Source organism: Urocampus carinirostris, chromosome 12, assembly GCF_059441175.1.
Source record: "Urocampus carinirostris isolate Australia breed hairy pipefish chromosome 12, RoL_Ucar_1.0, whole genome shotgun sequence".
In the NCBI taxonomy this organism is placed as follows: Eukaryota; Metazoa; Chordata; class Actinopteri; order Syngnathiformes; family Syngnathidae; genus Urocampus; species Urocampus carinirostris.
In genome coordinates, this window is record NC_142360.1 from 1,317,551 (window position 1) to 1,339,755 (window position 22,205).

Sequence of the window (22,205 nt, forward strand, 5' to 3'; positions counted from 1 at the left end):
GGATGTTGCCGTGGTGACAGAAAACAACAGCATCGGAAAGGCGTTGAGTAAATCGAGTAAATGTGAAACACTGTCATCTAGTGTACGGCGGTGCAATGAAAACAATGTATGCGGGTGTTTAATAATAAACAAAAATAAAAGATTACAATTGATATGTCAATAGAACAAGGCTCTGGTGAAACTAATACTCCAAATATACGAAATATAATATTTTATATATATGTATATATATATATGTATATATATATATATATATATATATATATATATATATATATATATATATATGCCCTAGTCATATCCCTCAAGAGGGGTGACCGACAGCAAGACAACACATACAAAAATTAAGAAAATAAAAGAAAATAAAAAATATAAACGAGGGAAAAACTAGCAAAAAAAAAAGAAAAAAAACACGCACAAAATTTTTTGGACCATGGCCAACCGAAACGCCCAAACACCCAAACAAGTTAAGCACCTCGGCAACCAAGTTGGTCATTCTTTCGTCCCTCCAGATGAAACAGGACACAAGAAAGCGACCATGTCACAGAGTCGGGTCAGGGTGACACAACACACTCTTCTTTTCAACAGCAGAGTACGACAGCTTTCACTGGTTTACCCCTGCCGCATCATACGGGTGCCCTGCCCATCCCTTAGAACGCGTCCAAACATCCCACAATCTTTTCACAACACCTCTCCACTAATTCCTATCACCAACAAGAGCACTAGCTTCCATTATATTTGGACCTCTTTCCTGCAGAGCACTCATAACACTATCAATCCACTTCAATCGCGGCCTTCTCTTGGTCTCCTTCCATTCCATTCTGCTCTGTAGATCCTCTTCAACGTTCGCTCCTCATCCATCCTCTCCATGTGTCCAAACCAACCGAGTACTCTCTTATTCACACGCTTGCTCAGTACCACTACTACTCCAGTTCTGTCCCTCACAATTTCATTTCTCAATCCATCCAATCTTGTCACTCCTAACATACTCCTCAAACACTTCATCTCAAAAACATTTAATTTCCTTCTCAAATTTGTGTTCAGGCTCCAAGTCTCTGCACCAGACAACACAGTCGGCACAATCAGACACTCATACAGTCCCCTTTTGACATCCATACTCATACTCTTGTTGCTCATCACTCTCCTCAGAGCACCCAAAACCATGCTTCCTTGAATCACTCTGTGCAATACCTCGCACTCCATTCCCTGCCCACTGCCCGAAGATAGCTGGGATGGGTTCCAGCCCCCCTGCGACCTAATGAGGATAAGCGGTGCAGATAATGGATGTGTATATATATATATATATATATATATATATATATATATATATATAACCGCGGTGTACCTGTCCCACCAAATATCCACATTCACGCTGGACTGGATGATGAGGTTTTTATTACAGTTTCTGCAGATGAAATGAGTCACAACAATAGCTTGTCTGCTGGCTTTGATCTCTTTGATCTCGTTGGCAGCTGGCTCTGTAGACTGCCCAAAGCATATCAAAGAGCTTTATTTTCAATTTACATTATATTACATTTTAGAATATCACAATACATGTTTACATCCATATTAACAAGATACTTTTAACAAGAGATTGTATAGTGTTTTTTTTATAGTTTACAATGAATTCAACATATTTTTCTTTCGTCTGAATTTTTTAACCAACATCATCCTTTTTATATATATGAGAAAATAGAAATAAGAACACTAATGAGTATAAAAACCAACAATTTACCTGCAGATGAAATGAGTCACAACATTAGCTTCTCTGCTGGCTTTGATCTCTTTGATCTAAGGGGAATTAACATTTTAGCACAACAGAAACAAAACAAAAATAAATCCAAACAGCTTGAAAACATCAATCACATTACTGTGCATGTTGACAGATTTGTCAGCTGTGGTTATAATTTTTAAAATTAACTTTTTTTGAGGAGCACCAAAAGATGTGTCTTATCGTTGCCAGCTCTCTCTGTAGACTGCCAACAAACCCCGCCTCCCGGTCACATGTCAGAAGCCAAAACCAAACCCTACGCCAGCAGGTGGCAGTGTTGGACTCATCATTGCAGGACACTCACCAAAAAAAATATACACATATTTCAGCAGGAATTTCAATAAAACAAGTTATTATTACACTTGTTACACACACACACACACACACACACACATATATATATATATATATATATATATATATATATATATATATATATATATATATATATATATATATATATATATATATATATATATATATATATATATATATATATATATATATATATATATATATATATATATATATATATATATATATATATATATATATATATATATATATATATATATATATATATATATATATATATATATATCCCACACCTTAAAGACATGCATTTCAGGTGAATTGGCCGGTCCAAAATGTCCCTAGGTGTGACTGAGCGAGTGAGTTGTCTGTCCCCGTGTGCCCTGCGATTGGCTGGCAACCAGTTCAGGGTGTCCCCTGCCCACTGCCCAGAGGTGGCTGGGATGGGCGCCAGCCCCCCCGCGACCCTAATAAGGATAAGGGGTACGGCTGATGAGATGAGATGAGATGAGATATATATATATACAGGGGTGGGTAGGGTTACTTTAACTGGATTACTTTCAATTACTTTTGGATTACTCCAATATCAAATATGCTGATAAAAGACAAAAGAAACTAAATATGAATAAAATTACTAAATTTTGTGCAGGTTTGGGGAGTAACGGAATACATGGAATGGCAAAAATGATGTTGGCAAGCTGTTTGGATTTATTTTTATTATATTTATATGTGTGTGTGTGTGTGTGTGTGTGTGTGTGTGTGTGTGTGTGTGTGTGTGTGTGTGTGTGTGTGTGTGTGTGCTCTTGAAAATATTGTGCACAAGTGTAGGATGATCAAAAATCCCAAGTTCCATGAAGCCCACACAGACTTCATTACGCATCCAACTTTTGATGACGAACAGAACTGAAACTTTTTATTTTTCAGTTTGTTGGATTCTGTTAATCATTAAAATTATGATAAAAATGTAGTGTTGTTATTGGACAATAACATTCAGTGATGCCTTTTTTTTAAAATTGCACACAAGTGTTGGAAATTGTCATTCGCGCAAAGCGAAGGAAGGAGGGGCTCGCAGTGCAAATGCCGTGGGATGAAAACGGCACCAAAGATGTCAATCCTCTCTTTGCCACCCACACCAAATCGATCTTATTACTCCTACACCCCCTCCCTCCTGCCCCCCTGACACCCCCCCCCCCCCCAAGAACCTGCATACAAATAACGGGGAAATATTGCTCCGGAGACGCTCTTGAAACGAAGAGGACTCGCTGACACCAAGCCCAGGACCTGGACCGGGACTTAAACCTTCTCGACAATAGTGAGTGAAGTGCTTCTTTTGTTCTATTTTATTGTTTTGATTGTAAATCTTCTGAAGTCAATTGTTCTGTAATTACATAGCAATCACACAGTTACCTCAATGCTTTCTGCTTTTTTCCAAGTCATGCAGGTGGGGAGAAAATGTCACATTCTCCTGACTTTCCTCCTTTTGCTCATCACCTCCAACCAAAGTATGGACAGCAAGGAGGTCGGTCAAAGGGAGAGAAGAACTCTCTTGGATTTAATCTTGCAGGTGATCATAGACAGCCAGGAATGGGAAAAAGACATTTCGAATCGTTGTGGCAGGGGTCTCCTTCCTTCCCTTCAAGACTTGAAGTTCCACGGAAATCCCCTGTACCTTCCCAGACTGGATAACAATAAACTCATAGGTAAGCTGATAAGATTTATTTTTAGCATGTGATCATCACAGCTAATGCGTGGGGAGACAGCTGTCAATAAAATCTTGAGCTTTCAAATATGGATAATAACACGGAATATTTTTTCATTCATTTATGTTAAAAACCTAACCTATCTTTCAGAATGACTTTTTATTGTCTCCATTCGTCAACATTTCTTTCTGGCACAGTGAGTAAAAATAGTGTGATAATGATATAACATCTCATCTCTCATTAGCCGTACCGCTTATCCTCATTAGGATCGCGGGGGTGGGGCTGGAGCCCATCCCAGCCATCTCCAGGCAGTGGGCAGGGGACACCCTGAACTGGTTGCCAGCCAATCGCAGGGCACACAGGGACAGACAACTCACTCGCTCATTCACACCTAGACCGGTCAATTCACCTGAAATGCATGTTTTTGGAACGTGGGAGGAAACCGGAGTGGTCGGAGGAAACCCACGCAAGCACGGGGAGAACATACAAACTCCGCACAGGAAGTCTGGAGCTGGATTTGAACCCACGACAGGTTCCCATGACATGAACTGTGCCGCACAAGCGCTTTCCACTGCGCCGCCGTGCTGCCCTGATATAACATCAAGTGCCTTTTTATAAGTTATCTGTACAAACATTGGTCTACAACTGTGGATAAGGATTTATGTACTATCTATGCTCTGCCAGATAGTACAGCCATGATAAGAAACCCCAAAATACAGCAATGCTGTAAGTTTGATTTTTGCAATCGGAAGATGGATTAAGAGCTTGCTCTGTCCTCTCCACGCACCGGGAACGGTGCATTCGCACTGATCGCTGCTTGGCTCTGTGGCTAGGACCTTGACTTAGCCTCTTGTTTGAGAGCAAGTGTCTCGGCCCCTTGGCTTTGAAGCGTATTATGATTTGACCGATAATGGATAATTGATGAAGAGTATAGAACAAAAAACCTTACAAAATCCCCAGCACTCACCACCGCGACCCAGGTTCGATTCTTGTTGCATACAATGTTTTGCGATTGTGTTCAGCAACATTTTTCATCTGATCAATAATTGCACTAATATATACCGTAAGTACACAATATGTGCAACAGTCATACACGACTAAATTCAGTAGCCCTTTCTGTAATTTCAACTTCATTGACCTTATAGACCTGGTGCGCCTTCTATATAAAAAATATATGAAAAAGTACTTATTTTGGGGGGCGCACCCTTTAATCCGGTGTGCCCTATAGTGCGGAAAATCTGTAATTTTATGTTTCTTTGTACCTGGATTTTCTCACCAATTGTGACCAAAACTACAAGATCTGAGAAAGTAATACTTGAAATAAGTCTCTGGTGCTTGGTGTCCATACTTTCCCTTTGAGGTACATCACTAACAGGGAACCTCAAGAACCTGTATAGTATGTCTCATTTCTCAATCAAAGTTGAAGCTCATCAACCAACTCTGTAGCTATCTGATAACAATCTAGTCATGCGTGTAGGAGGAGGGATACATTAAATACAGAAAACTAGAAACTGGAGGACCCTTCCCTTAAATTAGGGTAAGAAGATCAGTAACCCAAAGAGAAACCAGCTGAGGTGGCTCGGATATCAAGCCCACTCAGGCGGAAAAACAAGGCTAGATGGACAGAAAACAAAGCAAGATTTCACCTTTCACCGTCTCGCTGCTTTATAGATTTGCATCATGCCTTGTGTTTTAAGAGAGTAGGTATTGGTCTAAAACAGGGGTGTCAATAAGGCGGCCCGCGGGCGGGATCCGGCCAGCTATGGGATTGAATCCGGCCCGAGAGACAACGCTGAGGGAAGCGCATGAGAAAAACGAGCTGCAGGTTGAAATATTTCCACTTGATGTTGCGAAAGCCAGGTGCCTCTCACAAAGACGCTGTATTTGTATTTCTTTCTGTATCTCTCTCTGTCTCTCTCTGTCTCTCTCTCTCTCTCTCTCTCTCTCTCTCTCTCTCTCTCTCTCTCTCTCTCTCTCTCTCTCTCTCTCTCTTTCGTCCTCCCTTTGCCTCTCACACTATCTCTCTTTCTCACTCTCTCCGTCTCTCTTTTTCTCTGTCTTTGTTCCTCTTTGTCTCTTTCTCTCTGTGTGTCTTTTTATTGTCTTTTGCTCTCTCTTTTCTCTCTCTTTCTTGCTTTCCCCTTCTCTCTTTCTCTCCTCTTTTCTCTCCTTCTCTCAATTTATCTTTGGATTTATTTCTTTCTCCTTTTCCACCCTTTCACTATTTCTCTTTTTTATCTCTTTTGTTTCTCATGTTCCTTCTCACTCTCTTTTTTTCTCTCCCTCTCTCACTCTTTCTCACTTTCTCTCTTTCCTTGTCCCACACTCTCTCTTTTCCCCTCCCATTTTTCCGTTATTTCTTTCTCTTTTTTTTTTTCTTTCTCCTTTATCTACTAGCGCCCCCCCCACAAAATAATATGTTCTCATGTGCAATAGTAGGTAAAATTCCGTAACAATGGGCCGAAAATGTCATGGTTGCCATGGCGCCCAATTGGCCGCGCCCGTGTGTGTGTAACAGTTGCCATGGTGCCCAATTGGCCCCGCCCGTGGGGTGCCAGCTGCGGCTCGTTGAGGGATTGGATTTCTGTCTATAAAAAGCTCAGCGCTCTCTTGCTTTGGTTGTCAGTCCGTCAAACGAACCTCTGCCCCACAAGACGTGGGTTCTGACTCTGTCCTCTTTGGCTGTTGGTATTTCAAGTCCGGCATTGTTCCCGTTTATTTTTGTCCTGTTTAATTTCGGGTTCCAGTTTTGTTTCCGTCTGATTGTGTCCTGTTTGTTAATTTCTCCAGTTTTTGTTCCCATCTAGTTTCTCCTGTTTATTTTCGTTATCCTGATTCGTTATCTCTTCGGTCTCTGGCTTCCCTTCTTTCCTCGCCAGACCGGCTGCCTAACATGCATGACTCCCCATTTCCCGTAAAATACAGCTTGTGTGAGAACGTCACGCGATTAGGTCCTGATACTGTTCTGGTTTCTGACAGAAAAACTTCTTATTGCATACCCTAAAGTAAAACCATCGTAAGGCGAAGTCACTGTAACCCAGGTGTCCACTGCAATATAATTGCAAAAAAATGAATGTTTTCTACTTGACGAAAATGGCGGGGGGCAGCACGGTGGCGCAGTGGTTAGCACGTGTGCGGCACAGTTCTGAGGTCGTGAGATCGAACCTCCTGTGTGGGGTTTGCATGTTCTCCGTGTGCTAGAGTAGGTTTCCTCCGGGCACTCCGGTTTCCTCCCACATTCCAAAAACATGCATATCAAGTTATTTGGCCAGTCCAAATTGTCCCTAGGTTTGAATGAGCGAGCTAATTGTCTGTCCCTGTGTGCCCTGCGACTGGCTGGCAACCACTGCCCGAAGATTGCTGGGATGGGCTCCAGTACCCCCGCGACCCTACTGAGGTTAAGCGGCGCAGATAATGGATGGATGGATGGAAAATGTCCGGACTCCTTCGAAACGTAACCCCCCATGATAAATAATGGTTGCCTTTTCATCACGGCAATACAACTTAACTTAACCCAGCGTTCTGAATGAAGTCATTTTCAAGCTCATTTTCTTTTTAAAACGTAACCTCGCACTAAAGGATGATTCCCTCAACTTTCCATCTTGCCAACACAACTTTGCATAACCCAAGGTGTCTACTTGAAAATCATTTCAAAAAATAAAGTTCTCTATTTGATGGGTTTAATTTGGAACACAACCTCCGCAACAGGTTCCTTCTGCCTTCCATCTCGGGAACAAAACTTCTTGTAACTTACTAGTTGATGGGTTTTCTCTAAACCCTCGAGATGGTTCCCTCTACTTTCCATCTTAGCAAGACAACTTTACGTTTTTCAAACTTGCGTGAACTCCAGTAGCTTCTCATGCATCATTTGCTAATATGCTTAATTTTGTATCCTCAAAAAGAGAGATTCCATCCAGCCACTGGTCTGAGAGAGGTGCTTTGAGCCGTATGCGAGAGAGGACCTTGTCTCGGTCGGGAGCAGACTCGCTGGCGTGTCAAGGGGAATCTCAAAAAGTGCGTCAAATGAAATGATTTATTGTTTTTCCTCCCGTGATTCTCGTCTCTAGCTTTAGTAGATGAGGTCTAAGAAACTTCAAAATAGTAACTTCCTAATTGTCCAAGAACAGGTTCAACAAAAATCCATTGAGCTCTCATTTAAAAACAATCCAACTTATAAAAAGAAAATAATGTTTCAGGGATAAAAGGTAAGGTTTAAGCAATACTGGGAAATTTGATATTGATCTGATCCAAGTAAATACATGGTAGTATCGATCGTTAGTGATCCAAATCCGATACTTAAACTTGTGAATGTTATGAGCATTGAATAATTGAAAGTTGGAGTTCGAATTATTCCTTGTGGTTTTTAGCACTCATTGTCTGTTGCCAACAGAATAAAGAAACACCTAGTGGTTAAATAATACATAATGTCTCTTAAACTTTTATATTAAGGCAGGGGCCTCAAACTATACCCCCAAGGGCCCCTGCGTCATTGTTGCCATGGCGCTCAATTGGCTCGCTCAGTGAGTGAGTGAGTGAGTGAGTGAGTGAGTGAGTGAGGGTGTGAGTGAGTGAGTGAGTGTGTGTGTGTGTGTGTGTGTGTGTCACGGTTGCCATGGTGCCTAATTGGCCCTGCCCGTGTGGTGCAGCTGCGGCTGGTTTAGAGATTGACTTTCTCTGTATAAAAAAGCTCAGCGCTCTCTTGCTTCAGTGTCAGCCCCTCAACAAACTTCTTCCCTACAAGACGTGTGTTCTGTCCTTTTTTTCCTGTGATATCTGCAGTCTGGTATTGTTCCCGTTTATTTTTGTACTGTTTAATTTCGGGTTCCAGTTTTGTTTTCAGTCTATTCTTGTCCTGTTGGTTAGTTTCTCCAGTTTAGGTTCCCGTCTAGTTTCTACTGTTTATTTTCGTTATCGATCTCGTCGGTCTCTGGCGTCCTGTACCTGTTCTGGTTCTGACAGTACGGGCTGACCACAAAATGGACCCAGCGAACGCTCACACAAGCGCGGATCGGGGAGAGCTGTAAAGTGACGTCACCGTCTGCTCCACAAGACGTGGGTCCTGTCCTGTTTTTCCTGAGATATCTGCAGTCCGGTATTGTTCCCGTTTATTTTTTTACTGTTTAATTTTGGCTTCCAGTTTTGTTTTCCGTCTATTCTTGTCCTGTTAGTTAGTTTCTCCAGTTTTGGTTCCCGTCTAGTTTCTCCTGTTTATTTCCGTTGTCGGTCTCTGGCGTCCTGTCCTTCCACGCCAGACCGGCTTCCCAACGTGCATGACTCCCCATTTCCCATAAAATAAAGAGCGTGTGTGAGAACGTCACGCGATTGGGTCTTGTATCTGTTCTGGTTCTGACACCCTGTGCTGTGAGTTTGAAACCTCTGCTTTAAATTGACTGTATTTTTTTTTTAATCATATTTTGACAAAATAATGTTGCTGTATTAAATAATACACAATGTCCCATTACTATTTTACCTCCAATAATTTTTAGAAGTTGAATTAAAAAGGCCAGTTTCAAATTAGAAATACTACTGGGAACAGTGCTACATAAACTGCTAATGTCCCTGGATCTTTCAGCATCAGTTTGATATCAAATGTGAGCAATTTCCTTAGAAAAAGACTACTTAATATTCAGATTTTTACATCAGCATTGATTTAGTTTAGCAGTTAGCTTCTCTTTTCCATTATGTCTCCCACTCATTACCTTTTTTTTCGTCTTAGTGATTCAAAAATTATCTGAAGATTATTTCACTAGGAGCCATGAAGGTGAGGTACTGACATAACCAAGCGCAATGGGTTTATCGGGGTGTTAACACAATGAAACTAGTTGCTAGCTAGATGCTTGAAGCATAGCTAAGACCTCGACATGTGGATACTTTGGCACTCCACACTAGTAGTAGGATCGAGCCTAAAAAAATCCAACCCTACCTGAGTTAGGCCCGCAGGTATTTTAAGCCCAACTCGATCCGAGCTGAATTCAGGTGCGCCTAAGATCTTAGCTCTATTTCATACTCAATTACTTTTTTGTGGTGGGTAGACAATTTTGCTTGGGATTTTTAAGTAGCTTGCATGCACTTGAATTGTCTTTAGTTTAATAGGTTTTTGATGTGATAAAAGTATTAAAACAAAAAGCTGTGATACATTTTTCTGTGGCGGGTGGATCATTTCGACTTGGTTAATTTTTAAGTAGCTCACATGCACTCCAACAGTCAGTACTTAATAGTTTTTTTTTGGTGTGATTAAAGTATTGAAATGATGGCATGTCTGCGGAGATGGACCTAAATGCAGGGAAGCCGGAATGGAAGCAGGAGAGCTCTACAAAGGATTGTATCTATATAAACAAAAAAAACAGAAAGCAACACAAACAAACCAGGTCTTTAAACAACTTGCAAAGTATCCAAACCTGTAACAGAAAAACAAATCTGACATCCCATACAACCCAAAAAAACAAAACAAAAATGACTTTCTTTTAACTACCAACTGCCATTTTTTTCAAAGAATGATTCCAGTTGTCAATCCAACCACAGGAAGTGGAGACAGGAGACCTCTCCGCATCTGCCGCATCCCTCGACCACAGAATCCCATGTTACACAACCCTGGTGGGGTAAACCGGCTCTGGATTAGGGGGGAGAAATTTAGCTGGGGATCAGGAGAAGATGGGCAGTGACTGGCCATCACTGCCGGCCCGCCAACTTGAGGGCGTTGTGGTTCAAGGTCGAAACACCCAGTGACGGTTGGAGACCACCTGATGACACCTTCTCCTGGTTGAAAGCCAGTCACTTTTTTGGGTGACTATTAAGAGTAGCACTATTTTGTGTATGTTATAATTTGGAGCTACAGGAAAGACATGACCAGTTTCCAGAAAAAACAATCAATCTTTGGAATCAAGCCCATGCCCCACCCACTAAATCTGATTGACAGCAGTAAAAACACATCATAAATGAACAGACATTATAATGAATAGTACAAGGTTCTTGAATTTTGAAAATATTGATATTTATTTTTGATAACATTCGTAACCCCATTGTATGTACACATTTCATAATAATAAGTCAGTTGCCACTGCTGGATATACAGTGCATCCGGAAAGTATTCACAGCGCTTCACATTTTCCACATTTTGTTATGTTACAGCCTCATTCCAAATTGTATTAGTTTAATCTCTTATCTCAAAATTCTACACAGAATACTCCATTATGACAATGTGAAAACGTTTTTTTTTTTTAACTTTTTTTTAATTTATTAAAAATAGAAAACTAAGAAATCACATTTACATAAATATTCACAGCCTTTGCCATGAAGCTCAAAATTGAGCTCAGGTGCATCTTTTTTCCACTGATCATCCTTGAAATCTTTCTACAGCTTAATTGGAGTCCACCTGCAGTAAATTCAGTTGATTGGACATGATTTGGAAAGGCACACAACTGTCTATATAAGGTGTCACAGTTGAGTGTGCATGTCAGAGCACAAACACCAAGCATGAAGTCAAAAGAACTGTCTGTAGACCTGCGAGACAGGATTGTCTTGAGGCACAAATCTGGGGAAGGATACAGAAAAATTTCTGCTGCTTTGAAGGTCCCAATGAGCACAGTGGCCTCCATTATTCGTAAATGGAAGACAAACTGAGCGATCGGGTTAGAAGGGCCTTAGTCAGGGAGGTGACCAAGAACCCGATGGTCACTCTGTCAGAGCTCCAGCGTTCCTCTGTGGAGAGAGGAGAGCCTTCCAGAAGGACAACCATCTCTGCAGCAATCCACCAACCAGGCCTGTATGGTAGAGTGGCCAGACGAAAGCCACTCCTTAGTAAAAGGAACATGGAAGCCCATCTGGAATTTTCCAAAAAGCACCTGAATGACTCTCAGACCATGAGAAACAAAATTCTCTGGTCTGTTGAGACAAAGATTGAACTCTTTGGTGTGAATGCCAGGCGTCATGTTTGGAGGAAACCAGGCACCGCTCATCACCAGGCCAATACCATCCCTACAGCAAATCATGGTGGTGGCAGCATCATGCTGTGGGGATGTTTTTTAGCAGCAGGAACTGGCAGACTAGTCAGGATAGAAAGAAAAATGAATGCAGCAATATCTAGAGATATCCTGGATGAAAACCTGCTCCAGAGCGCTCTTGACCTCAGGCTGGGGCGAAGGTTCATTTTTCAGCAGGACAACGACCCAAAGCACACAGCCAAGATCTCAAAAGATTAGCTTCAGAACCACTCCGTGAATGTCCTGGAGTGGCCCAGCCAGAGTCCAGACTTGAATCCGATCGAACATCTCTGGAGAGATCTGAAAATGGCTGTGCACAAACGTCTCCCATCCAAACTGATTGAGCTTGAGACTTATTGCAAAGAAGAATGGGCAAAACTGCCTAAAGATAGGTGTGCCAAACTTGTGGGATCATATTAAAAAAGACTTGAGGCTGTATTTGCTGCCAAAGGTGGATCAACAAAGTATTAAGCAAAGGCTGTGAATACTTATGTAAATGTGATTTCTTAGTTTTCTATTTTTAATAAATTCCCAAAAAGTAAAAAAAAAACCTTTTTCAAATTGTCATAATGGAGTATTTTGTGTAAAATTTTGAGATAAGAGATTAAATGAATACAACTTGGAATGAGGCTGTAACATAACAAAATGTGGAAAAAGTGAAGCGCTCTGAATACTTTCCGGATGCACTGTATATATATATATATATATATATATATATATGTCCTCATTAGATCTTCCCACTCATGTACTTTTATGGAGTCTGAGCCTTCCCCAGTAAATGATGGTGGTTCTTTGAGCTTTCTCTGTGTAACCACCTGAACCTGTGATTCATCTGACACATGACCAGGCTTACTCAACGTTTTTGCTACATCTTGTGTGGCAGCAGCGCTAGGAGCTACTATATTGTGTGACTGTATACGTGAGAAAATGCTATCAGCCAATTTATGTCCTATCTCCTGAATAATATTTGTCATCTGATCAGCTACACCCTCAGAAACGTCACTTGTGCTCTGATTAAACATGTTTCAAAGATGTAAATAAGTCAAAATCCTGTCAGCGTTGTGTAGTAGGGAAAACACCGGAACCACACAACCATGCACCACTCAAGAACATAGTCACCTCTGAGCCTATGGAGTTGGTCTGTATAGACTTTTGGACTGCTGAGCAAGAGAACAAGTCTGTAAATCCTGGTCGTAACTGATCATTTCTCCAAGATGGCGCACGCCTTCCCTTGCAGGAATCAAACCGCCAAACAAGTTGCTCGCCGTCTGTGGCAGGATTTCTTCCTTGTCTATGGTTTCCCTCGGCGTATCCACTCTGATCAGGGAGCCAATTTTGAGAGCAAACTGATCAAAGAGCTTCTAGAGATGGCAGGGGTGCAGAAATCCCATACGACTCCGTACCACCCCATGGGAAATGGTATCGCAGAACGATTTAACCGAACATTGGGAGATATGATCAGAACCCTTCCCCCTCAGCCCAAAGCAAAGTGGCCACAAATGCTGCAGCAGCTCACATTCTGCTATAACTGCACAGAGCATGAGACAACAGGGTTTGCACCGTTTTACCTAGTGTTTGGTAGGATCCCTCGTCTCCCTGTCGATGTCATGTTTCAACATGCTAATACCAATGATGCTGTTGTCAGCTACTCTGACTTTGTAAGCCATCTGAAGAAAGATCTACATGAAGCTGCTCAGATTGTACAGAGGAATACTCTCAGAGAACGGACTCGCCATGCCAAGCTGTACAACCGTAGGGCCAAAGGATCACCCCTCGTCGTGGGAGACCGGGTGTTGATCGCCAACAGAGGTGTCCCGGGGAAACGCAAAGTTGCAGATAAGTGGGAGTCGACCCCGTATGAAGTCATATCAGTCTAGCCTGATCTCAATGTCTATAGAGTCAAGGATTGCCTGATGGGCAAAGAGAAGGTAGTTCACAGGAATTTGCTGCTCTCTGTTAGCTTCTTGCCCTGTGAGGATGATCTGGCCAGCGAATCTGAACACTCAGGGTGTGACGCTGCTATGCATGGAAGTGATGTATGCCCTGATTTACCTGACGCGGTTGAAGACAGTGATGTCCGTACAGTAAACTGGGTGATACAGGCAGGTGAAGAGCAAGTTCATCCAGAGGTGGAGGATAACTCACTAGACAGCAGATCTGATGCCCAGTCTGACTCTCTCACAGTTGATACATCCAGTCGAGGAAGTCAGCACATCCCCGAACAAGATGTTGACCATACTTCAAGTGACAATACGGAAAGCCCATCACAGTGCTCTGAAAACATGATCCCTTTGGGTATGGGCCCACCACACACTGTCCTCCCAGACGAGACCCCATTGAACACTGACCATCCGGACACAGACTCCCCTGATACTGACTGTTTAGACTTGACTGTCCCAGACCTTCAAGCTCAGGTTATTTGTGCTCAACCTAATCGTTATGGTCTTAGGGTCCGCCAGTCTATCAGGCCTCCTAGTCGTCTTATTTGTCAGATGAATGACCAGTTGGTAGGTGACAATTCTCTGTCCGCAATATCTGCTAGTTCCTAGTTTAAGTTCAGTAGAGATGCACTTTCAGTTTGAGTAACAAAGCTTGAGTAAGAAACAAGAATTGTGCCTATGTGAGCACTTACAACTACAGGAACAATGTTTGATATTTCAGAAATGTAACAGGCATCTTTGAGTCTGTGCTTAGTTAGGAGTTTGATCGCCTCCTCCACTCCAGCAGCTCCCGTGTTATTTTTGCTACTTTTGTGATTTATTTATTTATTTTTGCTTACTTTATCAGTGCCTTGCAACACTTGGATTACTTTCTATCCTATGGATATGGGTTTCAACTCGCAAAAATACGTATATTCAAGAAACCTACTCCTCGACCTCAAGAATTCTCGAGCCGGCACGGTCCCCCTTTTACCTAACGAGGTGAGGCGACCCTACCGGGGTTGCAGAGCCGGTGCTAAGGTAAAGGCTAAGCGGCTAGCGGCGAAGTGGCGATATAAGCCCACGGTACCGTCCATAATCATGGGGAATGTCAACTCCCTACCGAATAAGATCGACGAACTGGCTGTGCTTGTGAAAGACATCAAAGCATACAGGGAGTGCAGCTTGCTTTGCTTTACGGAAACGTGGCTTACGTCTAGCATCACGGACGCTAACATCGCGCTAAACGGCTTCTGCGCTGTTCGGGCTGACAGAGAGACAAAAGTCAGTGGGAAGCGCAAAGGAGGGGGACTGGCTATCTACGTGAACACGAGGTGGTGTAACCCCGGGCATGTAAAAACAAAGCTTTCTATCTGCTGCCGTGATGTCGAACTTTTGGCTGTAAGTCTTCGTCCCTATTACATGCCCAGAGAGTTCAGACACGCCATTGCTGTCATTGTTTACATCCCACCGCGCGCTGATGCGGAAGTAGCGTGTGACGTCATCCACTCCGCGGTGGCAAAACTTCAAACACAACACCCGGAGGCTGCAATGTTAATCTCTGGGGACTTCAACCACGTGACTCTTGATAAGACACTGCCATCTTTCGTCCAGTATGTGAACTGCAAGAGCAGGGGAAATAGGACTATTGACCTTCTGTATGCGAATATAAAAAATGCATACAGCGCTAAACCACTGCCTGCCCTTGGAAAAGGAGACCACAACCTCATTCTGCTTAAACCACAGTACAAAACAAAAGTGAGGAGGCTACCAACAACCACACGCTCTTTTAGAAAATGGTCCACCGAGGCAGAGCAGGCTCTGAGAGACTGCTTTGGATGTACGGACTGGGATGTCCTGCTAGGGTCCAGCAGTGGGGACATTGATGAGATGGCAAACTGCACTACTGACTACATTAAGTTCTGCATGGACAATGTTGTTCCTATAAAGACTGTACGCTGCTATGCCAACAACAAGCCCTGGATCACGAGCGACATCAAGTGCCTTCCGAACCAGAAGAAGAGGGCCTTTAAAAATGGTGATCAGCAGGAGCTAAAACGAGTACAGAAGGAGCTCAAAGTCCAGCTCCGGAAAGGGAAGGAGCAGTACAGGAGGAAGTTGGAGAAAAAGCTGCAGAACAATAACATGAAGGAGGTGTGGGAAGGGATGAAAACAATTACTGGCTGCAGCACCAAGCAGGGTGTGGCTGTGGATATAGATGTGGGGCGAGTCAACCAGTTGAACAACTTTTTCAACAGGTTTGACCACTCCGCCACATCCTCACCCCTGAGTAATGCAGCTGTACTTCCCCCTCCCCCTCTGGACACTAGCATGGAAAACATCCCCCCACTAAAAATAACTTCAGCCCAGGTGTGTGGAGAGCTGAGAAGGCTACGAACCAGCAAGGCAGCTGGTCCGGATGGAGTATCCCCCCGACTGCTGAAAGCCTGTGCGTCTGAGCTAGGAGACCCACTACAGCGCATCTTCAACCTGAGCCTTGAACAGGGGAGGGTCCCTCAGCTGTGGAAAACATCCTGCATCATCCCAGTCCCAAAGAAATCAAGACCTGAGGAACTCAACGACTTCAGGCCGGTCGCCCTGACATCACATGTGATGAAGACCATGGAGCGGCTGCTGCTGCACAACCTGAGGCTACAGGTCCGTCACGCCATCGACCCACTGCAATTTGCTTACCAGGAGAAGGTGGGAGTGGAGGATGCTATAGTATACATGTTACACCGATCCCTCTCTCACCTGGATAGGGCGAAGGGGGCTGTGAGGATTACATTTTTGGACTTCTCCAGTGCCTTCAATACCATACAGCCTCTGCTACTGAGTAGGAAACTGACAGAGATGGGAGTTAGCTCACACCTTGTAGAATGGATTACTGACTACCTGACAGGCAGACCCCAGTATGTGAAACAGGGGGGCTGTACATCGGACACTGTGGTTAGCAGCACAGGATATCCGCAGGGGACCGTTCTCTCTCTGTTCCTATTCACTCTATATACATCGGACTTTAAGTACAACTCTGAGTCCTGCCATGTGCAAAAGTTTGCCGACGACACTGCGATCGTGGGATGTATCAGAAACGGGCAGGAGGAGGAGTACAGGACATTGATTCAGGACTTTGTCCGATGGAGCGACGCAAACCACCTGCACCTAAACACCACCAAGACCAGAGAGATGGTGGTGGACTTCAGGAGAACCAGAACTCACCCGGTTCCTGTAACCATCAAGGGAGAATGTGTAGAATTTGTCCAGACCTACAAATACCTGGGTGTGCAGCTGGACAACAAACTGGACTGGACTGCCAACAGAGAAGCTCTATGTAGGAAAGGGCAAAGCAGAAGGCTGGCCTCCTTCAACATCTGCAAAAAGCTCCTGAAAATTTTCTATGAGACAGTAGTGGCAAGCGCCCTCTTCTATGCGGCAGCGTGTTGGGGAGGCAGCGTCAAGAAGAAGGATGCCTCTCGTCTCAATGAACTGGCTAGGAAAGCGAGCTCTGTTGTAGGCAAAGAGCTGGACAGCCTAACAACAGTAGCTGAGAGACGAGCACTGAAAAAGCTGAGGTCAATCATGGACAATCCATCGCATCCACTAACCAGCATTATTTCCAGACAGAAGAGCAGTTTCAGCGACAGACTGCTGTCACTGTCTTGTACTACGGACAGACTGAAGAGATCTTTTCTTCCTCATGCCATGAGGCTCTTTAACTCCACCCGGCAGAGTTAAGGCCCACATTAAACCACACCACCTACATTGGATATTACCGAATCTTACTGCAATATGTATTCTGTGTAGCACTATTTAGTTACTCTATATAACACGCTACGGTGGGCATTTGCACGTCACACTGGGTATTTGTATATTGTATTCTTTTGGCTTATTATTGTACTGTTCTCAGCTCAGGGATGCTGCTGGAAATGTGAATTTCCCTTCGGGGATGAATAAAGTATCTATCTATCTATCTATCTATCTATCTATCTATCTATCTATCTATCTATCTATCTATCTATCTATCTATCTATCTATCTATCTATCTATCTATCTATCTATATATATATATATATATATATATATATATATATATATATATACATGTAAATATATATATATATATATATATATATATATATATATATATATATATATATATATCCATCCATTATCTGCACCGCTTATCCTCAGTAGGGTCGCGGGGGTGCTGGAGCCCATCGGGCAGTGGGCGGGACAGACATATATATATGTATATGTGGCAGCAGGGCGGCGCAGTGGTTAGCGCTTGTGCGGCACAGTTCATGTCATGGGAAGCTGTCGTCAAATCCAGCTCCAGACTTCCTGTGCGGAGTTTTTATGTTCTCCCCGTGCTTGCCTGGGTTTCCTCCGGGCACTCCGGTTTCCTCCCACGTTCCAAAAACATGCATTTCAGGTGAATTGGTCGGTCCAAATTGTCCATAGGTGTGAATGAGCGAATGAGTTGTCTGTCCCTGTGTGCCCTACGATTGGCTGGCAATCAGTTCAGGGTATCCACTGCCCGGAGATGGCTGCGATGGGCTCCAGCCCCCCCGCGACCCTGATGAGGATAAGCGGTACGGCTAATGAGATGAGATATATATATATATATATATATATATATATATATGTATTTTGACCACTAGGATCGTAGGGGGGCACCATTTCCTGTGGTGTTTCTTGGGCAAGTACAGACCAACATATATTTTTACCCATTATCAAACCTTTTGCCCGTTAGGCGAATGTGCTAACCACTGCACCACGGAGGCATATAAATGTCAAAATGTAATATTAACGATCATATACCTGTAGTAACGCAGTTATGAGGGATTTCCTATTATTTGTGGTCTATGATTTGCCCGTGAGATTTACAACTTATTCCGCACCTGCTGGGAAAATCAATACAACAAAAGTAGGAGGAAATTGTATTTACTTTAAGTTTTTAGATATGATATAAGAAGTGGGATTAAAAATGTTTTCTTTGCCCCATTTCCTTTCAGGCATTTGATCATGCATTGAAATGATATTTACGTGTGTACACAAAGAATGTAACGACCTGAAAGGAATAAAAAAGTGAAATAAATACCACTTAATTTTTAAATGAATAGCTAGTAGCAAAATATATTTCATTTTAAAAGGTTGTTTTTCTATTATTGCATTTTTGGTACTCCTGGGCTGCAATACTTTCACCACATCACAGATGATTCAAATAATTAACTAAAATCGTGGAACTGAGCAAGCGTGTGGATAAGAGAGCACTCGGTTGGTTTGGACACATGGAGAGGATGGATGAGGAGTAAATGTTGAAGAGGATCTACAGAGCTGAAGTAAATGGAAGGAGACCAAGAGGATGGCCGCGATTGACGTGGATGGATAGTGTTATCAGTGCACTGCAGGAAAGAGGTCTAAATATAATGAAAGCTAGAGCTCTTGTTGGTTGTTGTTGTTGTTGTTGTTGTTGTTGTTGTCGAGTCACTCAAGGCGCCTGGTAATCCTTAGTAGCGCTAGACTCGCTTGTGGGAGGCTCTGTAGTTCTCCGAAGGAGAGGGGGCTGCGACTGTCCTGTGCCACCAGGCCTGACGGGGTGTGACCCAAGCAAACCAAGCAGACGAAGCCTCTGAAGTCCTTAGTACGTTTGGACAGGCCGGTGTAGATTTATGGAAGCCCCGTGGGCAGGTAGTACAGGTGATTGGGGTGCGGTCGCAGCGAATGGTTCGAAAGCACCACTGGCATTTGGACTGGGGGCCAGGGTTGCCCTCGAAGTCGCCCGCCCTAAGAAGAACAGAGAGAGGAGAGTAGAAGAGAGAGAGAAAGGGAGGGACAGATAGAAAGAGAGAAAGACAGACAGAGTAAAAAGCAAAAAGGGAGAAAAGAGAGTGAGAGAGGTGGGGAGAGAGTAGGAAAGGGAGGGATAGAGAAAATGAGAGACAGGAGTGAAAAGGGGGAAGAGAGAAAAGGAGAGACAAAGAAGGAGAGAGGACCAAGAAAGAGAGAGAGAGAGAGCGAGTCTGAGTGGATTGAGTCAGATTCGTAAGGCTCCCCCGGGAGAGAGCACTAAGGACACCACGGGAAGGTTCCTAGTCTTTGTCCTGCAGCTCTTGTTGGTGATAGGAAGGAGTGTAGAGGTGTTGTGAAAGGATAGTGGGATTGTGGACACGTTCTAAAGGATGGGCAGGGCACCAGTATGATGCTGCAGGGGTAAACCAGTAAAAGCTGTCGTACTCTGCTGTTGAAAAGAAGAGAGTGTTGTGTCACCCTGACCCGACTCTGTGACATGGTCGCTTTCTTGTGTCCTGTTTCATCTGGAGGGACGAAAGCATGACCAACTTGGGTGCCGAGGTGCCTAATTTGTTTGGGTGTTTGGGCATTTGGGTTGACCATGGTCCAAAAACGTTTGTGTGTTTTTTTTTCCCTTTATTTTCTTTGTTTTTGTATGTTTGTCTTGCCGTTGGTGACCAAGGTAGATAGATAGATAGATAGATAGATAGATAGATAGATAGATAAATAGATAGATAGATAGATAGATAGATAGATAGATAGATAGATAGATAGATAGATAGATAGATAGATAGATAGATAGATAGATAGAGAAAATTATGTAAACAGTTAGCCAAAAAGATTAGCCTAAATCATCACAATAAATCTACACCAAGTTCACTGACATGTAAAAAAGGTCTTTGACAGTTTTTCAGTATCTTTAATCCAAGCTCTCGTACAAACTGTTCCAGAGACTAACGTTACTTGAACAGGCTTACTCTGATGAGCATTAAATTCTCCTCCATACAGTAATCTCCTTAGCTTGTTAGCTCGCACTGAATAAAACAGCAAGCTCAGGTTAGCGTTGACACTGACCGGTGTCAAATATTAACAAAATAAGTCATACAAGCACGGCCACTGTTGGCATTTAAACTATTTACAAAACATCACAACTCAACACCGAGCTCAATTTAATTGGATCAAATCTTCGGATCATAAAAATCATTATCCCGCCATTTTCGTTTCTGTACTAATCCCCCAAATTTCAAAACTGCTCGGTCAGTCGCCGTAACCTTGTTGATGAATGAATGTGAGCTACTTGGCTCAAATCCAGAAATGCTCAGAGTCAGAGAGAAGTCAGAGCCATCTAATGAAATGTTATGGATTAAATTCTAAAAAAGCCCTTTGTACAACATTAGTATGTGTCTCGGGTGTTTAAAAGCTGTTATTATATTGTCTTGAAGAACGTTTTTTTAACTCGTAGAGCAGGGGTCGGGAATCTTTTTGACCCAAAGAGCCATAATAGCAAAAATATTTTGAGGGTTTTTTTTTTAGAGAGAGACACACCATATATTTATTTTTAGACAAGACAGCCAAACCCACTCTTTAGACAAAAGTTAATTCTTCAGCACATTTTATTTACCTGTCTGATGTTTGAAGATTTGATCAAATCTATCTAATAATAATGATGCCAGAACCCGTGTCCCATATTATTATTCCACTTGAAGCTCACCCCCTCCCGCAGTTACTTAAAGAGTGTACAGGCTCATTTTTGTCCAATATAATGGTTTCAAAACAAGGTGCGATAGAAACCATTCTCTATTTTTGTGGTGCTTTTGTTGGTCCTTAGTGTTTTGTTGACATAATGGATTTTACATTAACACAAAATTTAAAAAAAATTGGAATACCTAATCCTGGTTTGTCAAGCTGTTTTACGTACGTGTACACCTAAGAATGCAACATTATTGAGCAGAGACAGGCACAAAAGGGGCAGGACCACTGCTTGGCCAATCACAATGCAGAACCCCAAAAAATGGTACAGTTGGTCCTATCTTGCTAATTTGTATTCCATACCTGTCAACCTTCACGGCTCCATGCCGTACAAACTGTCGTATTTTCCTGTACAAAATACAAAATAACACCATATTTTTTTTCCCGAATGATGCATGATGGGAAATCCCCAGGCGGCAGACGGATGCGCACAGTAGAATCAAACCGCTCGCTTCGTTTGCTACAAAAAAAAAACGATACTGAGATAGAGGCTTCCGCGGCGAACTCCTTTGACTTGATTGATTTGCCGTTTCGTGATAGTCGGTGTATACCGGATGGTACCCATCATTGACAAATTTGCGTTTTTCCGTACAGATTTCCTTGTACGTCGTACTCGTCTTAAAATGCATAAAAAACGTACTTTGCACGGCAAAACCGTACAGGTTGACAGGTTTGTTATATTCTTTCTTGTGCTCATTTTTAGTTGCACTACACTAGGGGACTCCAACCTTTTTCAAGCTGAGAGCTACTTTTTGTTACTAATTAGTGCAAAGGGCACCTAATTTGATATGCATTTCTAAAATAACTTATTATGTTAATACCATGTTGATACTATGTTAAGACAGAGTGTATTATTAAGCGCCTCCTGGTGGGAAAAATATAATTCAATAATTAAAGAAAAAAATACAGATTTAAAAATGTGGCAAAATACATGAACTATGAAATAAATGTTCATGCTTTAAAATACTCATAGGTGAGAAAT

At 42.7% G+C, this 22,205-nt stretch overlaps 1 protein-coding gene across 1 annotated transcript in view; it reads left to right on the forward strand.

Moving 5' to 3' along the window:
* The first annotated feature begins 3,044 nt into the window (after positions 1-3,044).
* alkal1 (ALK and LTK ligand 1) overlaps positions 3,045-22,205 on the forward strand; it is a 29,549-nt gene continuing 10,388 nt past the window's right edge. The window contains exons 1-2 of the mRNA XM_088349404.1: positions 3,045-3,395; positions 3,517-3,783. Coding sequence (XP_088205530.1) covers positions 3,519-3,783 — 265 coding nt within the window. The 5' untranslated portion in view covers positions 3,045-3,395; positions 3,517-3,518. The remainder of the gene's footprint in view (positions 3,396-3,516; positions 3,784-22,205) is intronic.